Here is a 16,924-nt window from a genome sequence, read left to right on the forward strand (position 1 = left end):
GTACTGATAACGGCTGTCTCTGAGCAGTACTGACAACGGCTGTCTCTGAAGAGTACTGATAACGGCTGTCTCTGAACAGTACTGATAATCCCAACATCTTGAAAAGACACTGCCCAGAAAGCAGCAATGGCAAACCACCGCAGTAGAAAAATTGCTGAGCAATCAGTCATGGAAAGGCCACAACCACCTACATCATGTGACACAGCACATGGCGAACGAACGGACAAATATAAACTGGGACCTGCTGACTGTAAGTGATTTAGATGTAGAATTTGTTAGCCGCATCTTAATGCAACATGTGTATTGTCCAACAAGCGGAAGGCCTGTACTGCATCGGGGGTTGGGTAATGAGCCCAGCCAGCAGACTGAACAGTGAACAGAACACCTCCAAACCCTGTCACTATTTCCAACTTCCCACCTGCCCCCTCAGCTGGATCCACGTCTCACTCCCCAGCTCTTGCCCCATCCCCACCCCTCACCTCTCTTCTCTGACTATTTCCCATCCACTCTCAGTCCAGAGGGAGGGTCTCGGCCCGAAATGTTGACGGTCCATTTCCCTCCACAGATGCTGCCCGACCCACTGAGTTCCTCCGGCAGTTTGTTCTTTGGTCTGTATAACCCGTGTTAGTGTGGGGAGCGGGATTTTACACCATATTCCCGGTACAATCTCAACAAAACACAAATAATTGTCACTTTTCCCGGACCATTGGCCCCGCTTGCAGGACAACAGTCTGCCGGTGTTTGCCCCCCAATGTGGTGAAGTCCACTGCTCGCCACCACTGTGGGCACAAACATTTCCACAGATGAGCCCCTCCTGCCCCCACCGGAACAAACATCCTGTCCGCCCCCTCTCTCACCATCTTCATCCTTCCAATAAAATCCTCCCCCTCCCATCTTCTGCTGGGATCCCTCCTTCCCAACCAGGGGAGCCGGAATCGCCAATGGGCCGAGTGGTCTCCTCCCACCTCTCAGTGAAGGATCAGGCTCCGGCCACAGAAGACACTTCACTAACTTTCTCCAAAAATGTACTTTATTCAGAAATACTACAAAATAAAGTTATTTACAAAAAAAAATTGTTGACTGAGTCTTTAGTCAATAGTTATTTACAATAAATCATGCATTGACTCTCAGTCCTTGTTCAAAATAAAGACGTTTACAATATATCATTCGTTGACTCTCAAACCTTAGTCAAAAATAAAACTTATTTACAATAAAAAGCCAGGCGTTGACTCTCATTCCTTTATCGAAGTTCCATTACAGTCAATACCTTTCTCCATTTCTAGCCACTCCTGTGACACGATGTTGATTCAACTATCCATACTGCTGATGAGGTGTACACTGCCCACCCGACCCTCCCACTCCCACAGGTGACGAATCTTAAACTGTGGCTCTTCCCCACCGGGCCCTTGCGGTGGCTGCACCGAGTTTCAGTGCGTCCCTCAGCACGTACTCCTGCAGCCGAGAATGTGTCAGTCGGCAGCATTCTCCCACGGACATCTCCATGTGCTGGTAGATCATCAAGTTTTGGGCCGACCAAAGAGCGTCTTTCACCGAGTTGATGTTCTGCCAGCAGCACCGGATGTTGGTCTCCCTGTGCATCCCCAAGAGCAGCCCATAAATCAGGGATCCTCGGTTACTCAGCTGTTGGGCATGAGTCTCGATGCCGTCCCTTCCATCCTGCTCCACACCCTCTCTGTGAACTCAGTGTACAAGCTGTGGTTCACAGACTCCTCCTCATTGCAGTCCTCCCATGGGTAACGGGGTGTGAAGACGACGTCCCGGGCGTACAGGAGGGCTCCTCTCACCGCCAGCCAGGCGAGGTCCTGGTGCCTGTTGGTGAGGTCTGGCGATGAGGCATTTTGCCAGATGAACTGGACGGTCTGCTCAGGGAACCACCCCACTGTGTCCATCACGTCCTTCTCCCGCAGGGCTTGCAGGACATTACGTGCTGACCACTGCCTGGTGGCCCTGTGGTCAAAGGCAGGGGACCCCAACCTTTCTGGCACCGCAGACCGGTTTAATATTGACAATATTCTTGCCGACCGGCCGGCCGGGGGCACCTCTGTGCGCGTGCATGATGTGTGCATGCGTGTATGTGGCGATTCTTTTCTACAAATCGTGTTTGGCGATTCTGTTCAGTGAAACTACACTGTACATACATTATTTCTACTTTATATAGGCTGTGTATTTATCATATCATTCCTGCTTTTACTATATGTTACTGTTATTTTAGGTTTTAAGTGTTATTTGGTATGATTTGTTAGGTTATTTTTTTGGGTCTGGAAACGCTCAAATTTTTTTTTTCCATATAAATTAATGGTAATTGTTTCTTTGGCGTAAAGCATTTCGGCACGAAAAAGTATTTTATGTAATTCAAATACAATTCGCCCAAATAAAAGGCCACAAATTGGAAGTACAATCTGAGCTGTTTTTTCTCCAAACGATTTAGTAGGTAGATCTTGCCTTTCACTAGGTCGAGGTAGGGGATCTTGGGCTTAAAAAGGTTGGTGACCACTACTTTAAACCATCGCACACCCAACACAGCCATGGGCATTTCCCAAATATCACAAACCATTCAATAATAACCAGGGTTGAACCCTGCCCAAAATCTTCTTACTGCAGAACCAAAACGGTCTGTTCAATCACCAGACTTGCCGAGGTCAAAACACCATTAAATGAATTTGAGGTAAACTGCAGGGGAAGGGGAGAAAAAAAATAAATTCAGCTGGAACCCCTACCACCTTCCCTTAGCATACACATCGAACAAATAGACCCATGGTCTGCAGCACTCCCATTGATTCAGATGTTGCTCTGAAGAGCAAAGCTCTAGTTCCAAAGTTTCGGTGACATGCGGGGAAATGTTCAAGCTTGATGGGCAGCCTCCTCCCACATGGGCTAATGGATCTCAAAACTGTTTAACCGTATCCAACAAATGCTCACCATCAGATAGCATGGAGATGACTGCAGTTATTGAAGAATGTGCACATCTCAGCCTGTTACGTTGCTAGAAATGCTTTGCACACTGAGCAAAGAGAACAAAGATACAGAAACGATCACTGACTCAAGACCCATTCAGCTTTTCATCATTGTCAACTGGTACGAATATTGTTGCTGAGGGCTTGAGTATAGTTCTAAAAATAAAAGAGAAGTATAACATAGCAAAGACAAGTGGGAGGCCGGAGGATTGGGAAACGTTTAAAGAGCAACAGAAGGTAAATAAAAAGGCAATATGTGGAGGAAAAAAATGAGGTATGAAGGTAAACTAGCCAAGAATATAAAGGAGGATAGTAAAAAGCTTCTTAGGTATGTGAAAAGGAAAAAAAAATAGTTAAGACCAAAATTGGGCCCTTGAAGACAGAAGCGGGTGAATTTATTATGGGGAACAAGGGAATGGCAGATGAGTTGAACAGGTACTTTGGATCTGTCTTCACTAGGGAAGACACAAACAATCTCCCAGATGTAATAGTGGCCAAAAGAACTAGGGTAATGGATGAATTGAAGGAAATTTATATTAGGCAAGAAATGATGTTGGACAGGCTGTTGGGTCTGAAAGCTGATAAGTCCCCAGGACCTGATGGTCTGCATCCCAGGGTACTTAAGGAGGTGGCTTTAGAAATCGTGGAAGCATTGGTAATCATTTTCCAATGTTCTATAGATTCAGGATCAGTTCCTGTGGATTGGAGGGTGGCTAATGTTGTCCCGCTCTTCAAGAAGGGAGGAAGAGAGAAAACAGGAAACTATAGACCGGTTAGTCTGATTTCGGTGGTGGAAAAGATGCTGGAGTCAACTATAAAAGATGAAATTACAACACATCTGGATAGTAGTAACAGGTTGGTCCGAGTCAGCATGGATTTACAAAGGGGAAATCGTGCTTGACTAATCTTCTGGAATTTTTTGAGGATGTAACTATGAAAATGGACAAGGGAGAGCCAGTGGATGTAGTGTACCTGGACTTTCAGAAAGCCTTTGATGAAGTCCCACACAGGAGATTAGTGGGCAAAATTAGGGCACATGGTATTGGGGGCAGAGTACTGACATGAATTGAAAATTGGCTGGCTGACAGAAAACAAAGTAGCGATTAACGGGTCCCTTTCGGAATGGCAGGCGGTGACCAGTGGGGTACCGCAGGGTTCAGTGCTGGGACCGCAGCTGTTTACAATATATATTAATGATTTAGATGAGGGAATTAAAAGTAACATTAGCAAATTTGCCGATGACACAAAGCTGGGTGGCAGTGTGAAATGTGAGGAGGATGTTATGAGAATGCAGGGTGACTTGGACAGGCTGGGTGATAGGGCAGATGCAGCTTAATGTGGATAAATGTGAGGTTAAACACTTTAGTGGTAAGAAAAGGAAGGCAGATTATTATCTAAATGGAGTCAAGTTAGGAAAAGGGGAAACACAACGAGATCTTGGTGTTGTTGTACATCAGTCACTGAGAGCAAGCACGCAAGTACAGCAGGTACTGACAAAAGCTAATAGCATGCTGGCCTTCATAACAAGGGGAATTGAGTATAAGAGCAAAGAGGTCCTTCTGCAGCTCTACAGGGCCCTGGTGAGACCACACCTGGAGTACTGTGTGCAGTTTTGGTCTCCAATTTGAGGAAGGACATTCTTGCTATTGAGGGAGTGCAGCGTAGTTTCACAAGGTTAATTCCCTGGATGGCGGGACTGTCATATGTTGAAAGATTGGAGCGGCTGGGTTTGCATACTCTGGAATTTAGAAGGCTGAGAGGGGATCTTATTGAAACATATAAGATTATTAAGGGATTGGACACGCTGCAGGCAGGAAGCATGTTCCCGCTGATGGGTGAGTCCAGAACCAGAGGCCACAGTTTAAGAATTAGAACAGAGTTGAGGAAAAATTTTTCCACCCAGAGAGTGGTGGATGTATGGAATGCTCTGCCCCAGAAGGCTGTGGAGGCCAAGTCTCTGGATGCTTTCAAGAAAGAGATGGATAGAGCTCTTAAAGATGGTGGAATCAAAGGGTATGGGGATAAGGCAGGAACTGGGTACTGATCGTGGATGATCAGCCATGATCACAGTGAATGGCGGTGCTGGCTCGAAGGGCCGAATGGCCTACTCCTGCACCTATTGTCAAAATGTCTCAAATGCTGTGAATAAGGCATAACGATACCCAATTTTTGTTCTATTACACAATAAAAGTGAAGAGATTTGCATCCTTATACCTTGGTCATCAAGTAACAGAGTCTCTGGCTTGATGTCCCTGTGTGTAATTCCATTGCTGTGAAGATATTCCTGAAAGTAGGCAAAGACAAATATAAATCAGGTATTCTGAATTTACATCTTTTTCTAATTCTCCAAGCCCACAAAATATCAATCGTAGAAATGGAACAGATTTCTGGCAGAATTAGTGACACTAATAAGTCAGATACAATTGCTGGACAATCGGTTCAGAGAATATTTTGTGACTTAATCTGGGTGCACACTAGACTTCCAGTGCCGATATGAAAGTTGGGTATGAAGGCTGGCCTGGAAGAATGATGAAACTTCTGAAGATGCTTTGGGAGGTCACCCATCCATGAACAGCATTTTACTGTCAAAGGGAACTATGGTGAGCTCCAAAATTGATCTCATTTGAAAATTGAGACAAAGCACTGTTAACCTCCTTACTGCTGGTTATAGTGCTAGTTCAATTCTGGCAGACAAAGCTCTTCGAGAGCAAACATGGGCAGGTCAATCCATCTATGATCATGCTCAGTAATGTACGTCGAAATAGAGAAAACTGCTGCTGCACGTCATAAACACTCACTTAAAACAAAGGGATAAATGATGTGGAGCACTTACCACTCCTGCTATCAGCTGCTGGAAAAACCCATCAGCATCTGCCTCGGGCATCCCCACGTCAGGCTCTGTGGGAAGGCAGATCACATTAATCAAAGGCTGAACTTGGGATCAGTTCGCAAATCATTAATATTGTCTGAAATTATGTCATTTTACATCATGCTTAAATTTAATCTCAAATCCCAGGCCTCATTTCACTCAGGTGCCCAAGTAGATGGATTCTCCAACGTGCCGATTGTACCCTATGATCAAATACAAAACAGTTGTGTACATTGCAAAACTTCTGAATGATCCATTGAGTTAAATGCATCAGAAACAGAGCATGAGCCAAATGGCTATTCATCCCTGCTTCCCCATGCAATAAGATCATTATTGATCTGGTTTTGGCCTCTACACCACTTTCCAACTCTCTCTCTGCACCTGTAGATTTCCATGTAGTTCATATGCCTACAATATATTGTATATTCTATGGCTCTACCATAACTCTTAACGTGGAGAATTCCAAAGGATCACAACCTGCAGAAGAAATTCGTCTTCATCTCCTGATCAATGGGAAACCAATTACTCAAACTATATCCCATTTTCTCGATATCCTCACTTGGAGAAACATCGTCTCAGCATCTTGTCTGACAACACCCTCAGAATCTTGCTTCAGTAAGATCACTTCTCATTGTTCCCTACACGCTCACCCCTCGCCCCCATATGTGAATCCCCTGATTCAAGTATGTCCTTTATTAAAGACGAGATCTAAACTGTACACAGAACGCCAGGTGTTGTCTCAGGAGCTCCCAATAAAGTTGCTACAAAATATCCTTACCCTTGTATTCCATAACCCTTACAATAAAGGCCAACATTCCATTGGCCTTTCTGCATATTTGTTTAACCTACACACCCTTTTTGTGTGCTAGAGATTGAGTTTGCACTGCAACATTCTCTAAACACCTCTCTATTTAACAATCAGGTTTGTCTTTCTTCTTTCCAGAGCAGGCAGGCAACTTCATATTTTGTTCTATATTATATTTCAAAGGCCACTCTCCTGCTCATCCACTTAACCTGTGCTCATCACGTTGCAGGCTCTTGTGTACTCTGCATCACCTGATAAGCCACTTATCTTTATATTTTCAACAAATTTGAGAACATACATCCGGTCTCCTCAGATTACAACCAATGCATCCACTATCTCTGATGCCACTCATTTGTAAAGTTACAAATTTGTCCTGTACTTTTTCACTGATAAAAATAAAAAAAATCTCTCTCCCTACAGACCTTTGCAATCTGTTATTATTTTCATTATTTAGAATCTGTACCTTCTCATTCCCAATTTTACAATCAGCCTCAAAAACCAACATTACTTTTGGCTTTTTGCTTGTATTTCTGTAAAAACCCCATCAATATTTTTAATAATTTACTCATGTGTCCCACATTCTTTACAATTTTTGTGGCATACCTTGTAGTTTTAAACTTTCCCAGTCCTCTTGACTACCATCAATTAATTAATCCTCATTACAACGTATATTATTTCAAAGATATAGCATCCTAACTTCCTTGGGAATTCTCCACAGATGGTGCACCCTTCTCGTGGGGCGTTTCTTCCTCCAGACTTTTGCTGTAAGTTAAGAAATACCTCCTTAAATGAGTGCTTGCACTAACATCAGACGCTAGAGAGGGCGGGCGGAACAGTTCGACAGGACTATCAGCTGAGAGGAGGAGTATTCATACAAACCAGGTCCGCCTCTCTCATTTGGTTGGTGAAATATCAGCTATTTTACACGATCAGCTATATTCCAAAAGAGCTTTCGCGACGAGGGAGAAAAAGACAACTTCTGTCCAAGATTGAGAGAAATTACACCAAACCTACTTCAAACGTTGGAGAGAAGTAGGATAAATCGGTGTCCTGTAGACAGTCGGTCTAACTTAATAGAGGGAAGACTAGCAGGATCCGAAAGGGTCCGGACAGTTGTGGGTATCGCTTCTCCGCTTTTTGGCTGCATCGTCGCACAGTGACAAAGGCAGTGTACAGCTTACCGCTTGCGTTTTTCTCCGACCTCGGAAACTGCAGAACCATGGCCGGCAAAAACCCCAAGGTTTTTATGGACATCTCTATTCAGGATAAACCCCAGGGTCGCCTAGTGATGGAGCTAAGACCAGATATTGTCCCAAAGACTGCAGAAAACTTCCGTGCATTATGCACAGGCGAGAAGGGTTTCGGTTACAAAGGCTCAACGTTCCACAGAATCATTCCTGGCTTCATGTGCCAGGGTGGCGACTTCACAAAACATGACGGCACTGGAGGCAAGTCCATCTATGGGGAGAAGTTTAAAGATGAGAATTTTCAGCTGAAGCACACGGGGCCAGGCATCCTGTCCATGGCCAATGCTGGACCAAATACAAATGGTTCACAGTTCTTCATATGCATCACAAGGAGCAGCTGGTTGGATGGGAAACATGTTGTGTTTGGATCTGTGGTAGAAGGATTGGATGTGGTAAAGAAGATGGAGAGATGTGGCACCATGAATGGAACACCAAAAGCCACGGTTAAAATCACTGAGTGTGGGCAGTTGACCTAAAGTATTTGAATTTGGAATTGTACTGTTTAAATAAAGTGTGATTGTTTGGAACTCCAAAAAAAAAACACAAAAAAAAACGTCCGGTGCTGCTGGCAGATCAGCTCGGTGAAAGACGCTCTTTGGTCGGCCCGAAACTTGATGATCTACCAGATGTCCAGTGTAGACAGGAAAACCTGGATCAGGGGTCGATGGACCGGACCGTGAACCGGAATACCGTCTTTATGGACCGGACGATGACAACATATTTTGGTCTTGTTCTATACAGGAACAGTACTGGATGTCAGTTTTTTCGACAATTTCTAAAGCACTTAAAATTAATTTACAATTTAGCAAATTAACTGTACTTTTTGGAATAATTCCTCAAAATATCCGTGATATCTCTATGTCTGACCATCATGTTATTGCATTTGTTACATTGATAGCTAGGAGGGTCATTTTGTTGAAGTGGAAGGATACATCAGCTCCCACTTTGTCGCAATGGTTCTCTCAAGTGATGCTCTGTCTTAGTTTGGAGAAAATTAGAAGTCGAACCTTTGAACCTTTATTTGATTTTGAGAAAAGATGGGGTTCATTTGCTCGTTATTATCATTTGAGTTAATTGATAGATTTCCTCCATGATCTAATTGTAAATTTTTGGTATATATTTTTTTTCTTGCTGGCGGTTTGATGTTTATTTTTAGAGGCTTTTTGTATGACGTATGGCTCCGGGTTGAACACCTAATGGGGTTTTATCCCAGATTTTCTGCTTAGTAGTTTTTTTTTTAATTATCAGCAACATTTTTCAATCTTTAAAATAATGTTTTTTTCCTCTAGACATTGTGTTGCTTAATTTGATGTACTCGTGTTATTTTTGAATAATATAATAATAATAAAAAGATTTGAAAAGAAAAAAAGAAAGAAACTGCTGAGATACAGTCGGCTAAGAGCCAAGTGCTGATAAATGGGACCCGTGTAGAATTGATGAAGTTCCTGTCTCTTTCTCCATTAATGTTTCCTCCTTACAGCAAAACTAACCCTCTCACTGTGTCAGAATCAGTGATTAAATCCGGCCCCAAACACTGTGCTTTCAGCCCTGCACATTGTAACTTGAACCATCTCACTGAGGGTCTCATGGAGACACAACCCCTGCCCTCTGCACATGTGATCACATCTCTCCTGCTTCTGACATGTCAAATAACCTCAGAATGGTTTTCTGATTCAGTCTAAGGTTATGGTACATTCAGCTCATCATCAGACCTGACAAACCATGTCTTCCCACAGCTGGTTCCACCTGTTGGTGTGTCCTCTTTCCTCCACCTCCAGAGAAGCTGCATCTCCACACAAACTCCTCACTTGAGACGACTGTCTGTACCCGTGACACAGAAAATCACAACACTGTCATTCTCCTGATACCATCCGGGAAGCGGTACCGCAACATAAAAGCCATGACCAACAGGCTCCGGGACAGCTTCTTCCACCAGGCCGTCAGACTGATTAACTCACGCTGATCTGAGTGTCCTCTATATTACATTGTCTGTTTTATTTATTATAAATTACTATGATTACACGTTGCACATTTAGATGGAGACGTAACGTAAAGATTTTTACTCCTCATGGATGTAAGAAATAAAGTCAATGCAATTCAATTCCTGATTCCGTATCTGAGCTGCTCGCCTCCGGATATCCTCCGTCAACGAGCTCCTTCCTCAGTCACCATCTGTGAGATTATAAAAAACAATTAAAAACGATCTATCAGACAGCTCCTGTACCCCTCCACCCCTGTTAAAACTCTCTGCTCAGCCCCTTCCCTATTCCCTTTCCCTTTCAGACTCCCGATGTGCCAGCAGATCCGAATTCACCGTGTGGACATTTCTACCCCACAGGAGGCTGTACAAACCCGTGTCCTTCTCTGATGCACAGCTCAGTGACCCCAATCCCTGTCTGCACTCGCAGCCCATGACGGTGACAGCTGTCCTAGACTCTGTAACTCACAATCTTGTAACACAGAATCTTGTTCACAGCAAGTTTAGACAGTCATTAATATGAAGAGAGAAGTGTTGTTTCCTGAAAGGACAGGCGAGCGAAGCTGTCTGATCCAATTCACCAGATGGTCCGGTGTTTACAAGTTAATGTGTCCCGGGACCCACTCATAACCCCGACCCACACAGACAGACAGACAGACAGACAGACTGTCCCTTCGCCCCAAACCCCCTGCAGAACCACAAGGAATTGATCCACGGCCCGGGCTCGGTCGCAAAGTGAAAACCGGAGCTGAGGAGAGCCCGGAGACAAACACCCCGCTGCCCACTCCACCAACAAGACGGCACAGCCGGACACATCTCACAACACCGGATCCGCTCCCGATGAAACCCGAATTTAATTTTGTTGTTCCAGATCGGACCCAACAAAAGGTGTTTTAAAACTGAAGCTCTCCCCTCACGTTACGTCACACAGCAGCCCCTCCTGCACGCGCCTGACGTCACCCATGGTCTCCCCGTATCTGCATCTCCTGTCACGAGCACGGTGCCTTACGTCACACACGCGCTGCTGTGCTCGAGCTTTTTCGGTTTAACGGCTGAGCTACTGAGCGCGAGGCACGCCCACCACCCGAACAGTCAACAGAGGAATTGAATTGATTGCAGAGCTGCGCTATTCCCATTGGTGCGAAGCGATGTCAATCACTGTTACACCCAATAGTGGAGGCGGACCAGCCGAGAGGGCGTTACCCCGACTTCTGCTGCAGGAGCGAACTGCCCGTTAAAGCGGAAGAAAGCCGAAAGTAAATGTCCGCTTTCTGATTTATTTCCATTTCCCTCCGAGGGAAGTTGAGGCGTTTGTGAAGCGTCTCCTGCGGCCGGAGTCTGATGTATCGCTGAGAGGTAGGAGGAGACCGCTCGGCCCGTCGGTTTGATGCCGGTTCCCCGGGGAGGGAGAGGATGAAGACGGTGAGAGAGGGGGCGGACAGGATGTTTGTCCCGGTGGGGACAGGAGGGGCTCATCTGTGGAAATGTCTGAGCCCACGGTGGTGGCGATTCACCACATTGGGGGGCAAACACCGGCAGACTGTTGCCCTGCAAGCGGGGCCAATGGTCCGGGCAAAGTGACAATTATTTGTGTTTTGTTGAGATTGTACCGGGAATATGGTGTAAAATCCCGCTCCCCACACTAACACGGGTTATACAGACCAAAGAACAAACTGCCGGAGGAACTCAGTGGGTCGGGCAGCATCTGTGGAGGGAAATGGACCGTCAACATTTCGGGCCGAGACCCTCCCTCTGGACTGAGAGTGGACGGGAAATAGTCCGAGAAAAGAGGTGAGGGGTGGGGATGGGGCAAGAGCTGGGGAGTGAGAGGTGGGTCCAGGTGAGGGGGAGGTGGGAATCTACTGTTTGAGAATCTTCAGAAAACTCCCATCAGGGTCTTTTCACCATTGCTGTTCCTTAGTTCTACCCACAATGACTCAACATCATCCAACCGTATGTCACCTCTTTCTAATGATTTGATTTTATTTTTTCCCAACAGAGCCACAGCACCCTCTTTCCCTGCCTGCGTGTCCTTTCGATAAACATACCAGTATCTGGGACACGAGATATTGTAGATGCTGGATGTCTGGAGCAATACACACAAAGTGCTGGAGGAGCTCAGCAAGTCAGGCAGCATCTATGGATGAGAAACAACGTTTTGGCCAAGACCCTTCATCAGGACTCTTGACACCCAGCTATCTGGAATACCAAAAAACAATGACAATAGAAAAATACTGCAAAAAGGAAAACTTTTAACAACATTTGCTTCACGGCTTAAGAACATTTACCAAGCAGACATCCATGGTATAACAAATAGAACAGAGAAAATAGAAATCTACAGCACATTACAGGCTCTTTGTCCCACTATACTCTGCCTGCCACGTAACCTACTCTAGAAGCTGCCTAGAATTTTCCTACCGCAATGTCCTTTATTTTTCTAAGCTCCATGTATATATCTAAGAGTCTCTTAAAAGATCGCATTGTATGCACCTCTACCCTCTCATCCTGCAGTGCATTCCATGCACCTACCATGCTCTTTGTGAAAAAATTACCTCTGACACACATTAGAAATGTGTGCAATAAAGGAACAGCAGTTATTATGGGTGACTTCAATCTACATGTAGATTGGGTGAACCAAATTGGTAAAGGTGCTGAGGAAGAGGATTTCTTGGAATGTATGCGGGATGGTTTTTTGAACCAACATGTCGAGGAACCGACTAGAGAGCAGGCTATTCTGGACTGGGTTTTGAGCAATGAGGAAGGGTTAATTAGCAATCTTGTCGTGAGAGGTCCCTTGGGTAAGAGTGACCATAATATGGTGGAATTCTTCATTAAGATGGAGACTGACATAGTTAGTTCAGAAACAAAGGTTCTGAACTTAAAGAGGGGTAACTTTGAAGGTATGAGACGTGAATTAGCTAAGATAGACTGGCAAATGACACAAAGGATTGACGGTGGATATGCAATGGCAAGCATTTAAAGGTTGCATGGATGAACTGCAACAAATGTTCATCCCAGTTTGGCAAAAGAATAAATCAAGGAAGGTAGTGCACCCGTGGCTGACAAGGGAAATTAGGGATAGTATCAATTCCAAAGAAGAAACATACAAATTAGCCAGAGAAAGTGGCTCACTTGAGGACTGGGAGAAATTCAGAGTTCAGCAGAGGAGGACAAAGGGCTTAATTAGGAAGAGGAAAAAAGATTATGAGAGAAAACTGGCAGGCAACATAAAAACGGACTGTAAAAGCTTTTATAGATATGTAAAAAGGAAAAGACTGGTAAAAACAAATGTAGGTCCCCTGCAGACAGAAACAGGTGAATTGATTATGGGGAGCAAGGACATGGCAGACCAATTGAATAATTACTTTGGTTCTGTCTTCACTAAGGAGGACATAAATAATCTTCCAGAAATAGTAGGGGACAGAGGGTCCAGTGAGATGGAGGAACTGAGCGAAATACATGTTAGTAGGGAAGTGGTGTTAGGTAAATTGAAGGGATTGAAGGCAGATAAATCCCCAGGGCCAGATGGTCTGCATCCCAGGGTGCTTAAGGAAGTAGCCCAAGAAATAGTGGATGCATTAGTGATAATTTTTCAAAACTCGTTAGATTCTGGACTACTTCCTGAGGATTGGAGGGTGGCTAATGTAACTCCACTTTTTAAAAAAGGAGGGAGAGAGAAACCGGAGAATTATAGACCAGTTAGCCTAACGTCGGTGGTGGGGAAACTGCTGGAGTCAGTTATCAAGGATGTGATAACAGCACATTTGGAAAGCGGTGAAATGATCGGACAAAGTCAGCATGGATTTGTGAAAGGAAACTCATGTCTGACGAATCTCATAGAATTTTTTGAGGATGTAACTAGTAGAGTGGATAGGGGAGAACCAGTGGATGTGGTATATTTGGATTTTCAGAGGGCTTTTGACAAGGTCCCACACAGGAGATTAGTGTGCAAACTTAAAGCACATGGTATTGGGGGTAAGGTATAGGTGTGGGTGGAGAGTTGGTTAGCAGACAGGAAGCAAAGAGTGGCAATAAACGGGACCTTTTCAGAATGGCAGGCAGTGACTAGTGGGGTACCGCAAGGCTCAGTGCTGGGACCCCAGTTGTTTACAATATATATTAATGACTTGGATGAGGGAATTAAATGCAGCATCTCCAAGTTTGCGGATGACACGAAGCTGGGTGGCAGTGTTAGCTGTGAGGAGGATGCTAAGAGGATGCAGGGTGACTTGGATAGGTTGGGTGAGTGGGCAAATTCATGGCAGATGCAATTTAATGTGGATAAATGTGAAGTTATCCACTTTGGTGGCAAAAATAGGAAAACAGATTATTATCTGAATGGTGGCCGATTAGGAAAAGGGGAGGTGCAACGAGACCTGGGTGTCATTATACACCAGTCATTGAAAGTGGGCATGCAGGTACAGCAGGCGGTGAAAAAGGCGAATGGTATGCTGGCATTTATAGCGAGAGGATTTGAGTACAGGAGCAGGGAGGTACTACTGCAGTTGTACAAGGGCTTGGTGAGACCACACCTGGAGTATTGTGTGCAGTTTTGGTCCCCTAATCTGAGGAAAGACATCCTTGCCATAGAGGGAGTACACAGAAGGTTCACCAGATTGATTCCTGGGATGGCAGGACTTTCATATGAAGAAAGACTGGATGAACTGGGCTTGCACTTGTTGGAATTTAGAAGATTGAGGGAGGATCTGATTGAAACGTATAAGATCCTAAAGGGATTGGACAGGCTAGATGCAGGAAGATTGTTCCCGATGTTGGGAAAGTCCAGAACGAGGGGTCACAGTTTGAGGATAGAGGGGAAGCCTTTTAGGACCGAGATTAGGAAAAACTTCTTCACACAGAGAGTGGTGAATCTGTGGAATTCTCTGCCACAGTAAACAGTTGAGGCCAGTTCATTGGCTATATTTAAGAGGGAGTTAGATATGGCCCTTGTGGCTACGGGGGTCAGGGGGTATGGAGGGAAAGCTGGGGCTGTGTTCTGAGTTGGATGATCAGCCATGATCATAATAAATGGCGGTGCAGGCTCGAAGGGCCGAATGGCCTACTCCTGCACCTATTTTCTATGTTTCTATGTTTAATGGCTTACTTCCCAAAGTCTGAGCAGGCGATTGGCCTCTATCCAGTGTGAACTCGCTGGTGTCTCTGCAGTTGAGATTACCGAGTGAATCCCTTCCCACACACCGAGCAGATGAACGGCCGCTCCCCTATGTGAACTCGCTGGTGTGCCATGAGGGATGATGAGTGAGTGAATCCCTTCCCACAGTCTGAACCGGTGAATGGCCTCTCTCCAGTGTGAACTGACTTGTGTAGCAGTAGGTCGGATGACCGAGTGAATCCCTTCCCGCAGTCTGAACAGGTGAACGGCCTCTCTCCGGTGTGAATTCACTGATGTACCTTCAGTTGGGATGACTGAGTGAATCCCTTCCCACAGTCTGAGCCGGTGAATGGCCTCTCCCCAGTGTGAACTCGCTGATGTACCTTCAGTTGAAATGAATGAGTTTATCCCTTCCCACAGTCTGAGCAGGTGAATGGCCGCTTCCCAGTGTGAACAGACCAGTGTGCTTGTAGACTGGATGACTGAGTGAATCCTTTCCCACACTCTGAGCAGGTGAATGGCCTCCCCCCAGTGTGAACTCGCTGATGTACCTTCAGATTAGATGAGCAAGTGAATCCCTTCCCACAGTCCGAGCAGGTGAACGGCCTGTCCCCAGTGTGAACCTGCTGGTGTGCCATTAGAGTGAATGACTGAGTGAATCCACTCCCACAGTCTGAGCAGGTGAATTGCCTCTCTCCAGTGTGAACTGACTTGTGTAGCAGTAGGTCGGATGACCGAGTGAATCCCTTCCCGCAGTCTGAACAGGTGAACGGCCTCTCTCCGGTGTGAATTCACTGATGTACCTTCAGTTGGGATGACTGAGTGAATCCCTTCCCACAGTCCGAGCAGGTGAATGGCCGCTCCCCAGTGTGAACTCGCTGGTGTATCATTAAGGTGGATGAGCAAGTGAATCCCTTCCCACAGTCTGAGCAGGTGAACGGCTGCTCACTGGTGTGAACTCGCTGGTGAGCCATTAGGTCAGATGACCGAATAAATCCTTCTCCACAAATTCAGCAGATGACCAGCCTCTGTGCAGTGTGAACTGACTGGTGTGTCCACAGGTGGGAAGACTGACTGAATCCTTTCTCACACACAGAACAGGTGAATGGCCTTGCTCAGTGTGAACTTGCTGACGTACCTTCAGTTGAGATGGGCGAGTGAATCCATTTCCACTGTCTGAGCAGGAGGAATGATCGAGTGAATCCGTTGCTCCACTTTTTCAGTATCTGGACAGAGACAGCAAAACTGGTGTGTTGTGTTTGAGATTCCCGTAGACAAATTCTTTGTCATTTTTAACCTTTAAAAGATTTACAAAATCCATCAATGAGTGCAGGACAGCATTTCAAATGAGTTGCAAGGTGGGATCTGGCATCACACTTACAGTTAAGTTCAACCCAAGTTGGAGAGAGAAATCATCTTCTAACCGTGCAGTGCTGGAATAAGACCATAAGACCACAAGACAAAGGAGCAGAAGTCAGCCATTCGGCCCATCGAGTCTGCTCCGCCATTATATAATGAGCTGATCCATTCTCCCATTTAGTCCCAGTCACCATAACCGTTGATGCCCTGGCTACTCAGATACCTATCAATCTCTGCCTTAAATACACCCAATGACTTGGCCTCCACTGCTGCCCGTGGCAACAAATTCCACAGATTCACCACCCTCTGACTAAAAAAATTTCTTCGCATTTCTGTTCTGAATGGGTGCCCTTCAATCCTTAAGTCATGCCCTCTGGTACTAGACTCCCCCATCATGGGAAACAACTTTGCCACATCCACTCTGTCCATGCCTTTCAACATTCGAAATGTTTCTCTGAGGTCTCCCCTCATTCTTCTAAACTCTAAGGAATACAGTCCAAGAACGGACAAATGTTCCTCATATGTTAACCCTCTCATTCCTGAAATCATTCTAGTGAATCTTCTCTGTACCCTCTCCA

General features: G+C 45.4%; 1 protein-coding gene across 1 annotated transcript; it reads left to right on the forward strand.

The window, feature by feature from the left end:
* Positions 1-7,518: 7,518 nt before the first annotated feature.
* Positions 7,519-9,239, forward strand: LOC140207611 (peptidyl-prolyl cis-trans isomerase-like). Its single transcript, XM_072276153.1, has one exon. It carries the CDS (start codon positions 7,869-7,871, stop codon positions 8,370-8,372), a length of 504 nt encoding a protein of 167 aa, XP_072132254.1. The 5' UTR covers positions 7,519-7,868; the 3' UTR covers positions 8,373-9,239.
* The last annotated feature ends 7,685 nt before the right edge of the window (positions 9,240-16,924 follow it).

The sequence above is a fragment of the Mobula birostris genome, chromosome 13 (assembly GCF_030028105.1).
Source record: "Mobula birostris isolate sMobBir1 chromosome 13, sMobBir1.hap1, whole genome shotgun sequence".
NCBI classification, from domain to species: Eukaryota; Metazoa; Chordata; class Chondrichthyes; order Myliobatiformes; family Myliobatidae; genus Mobula; species Mobula birostris.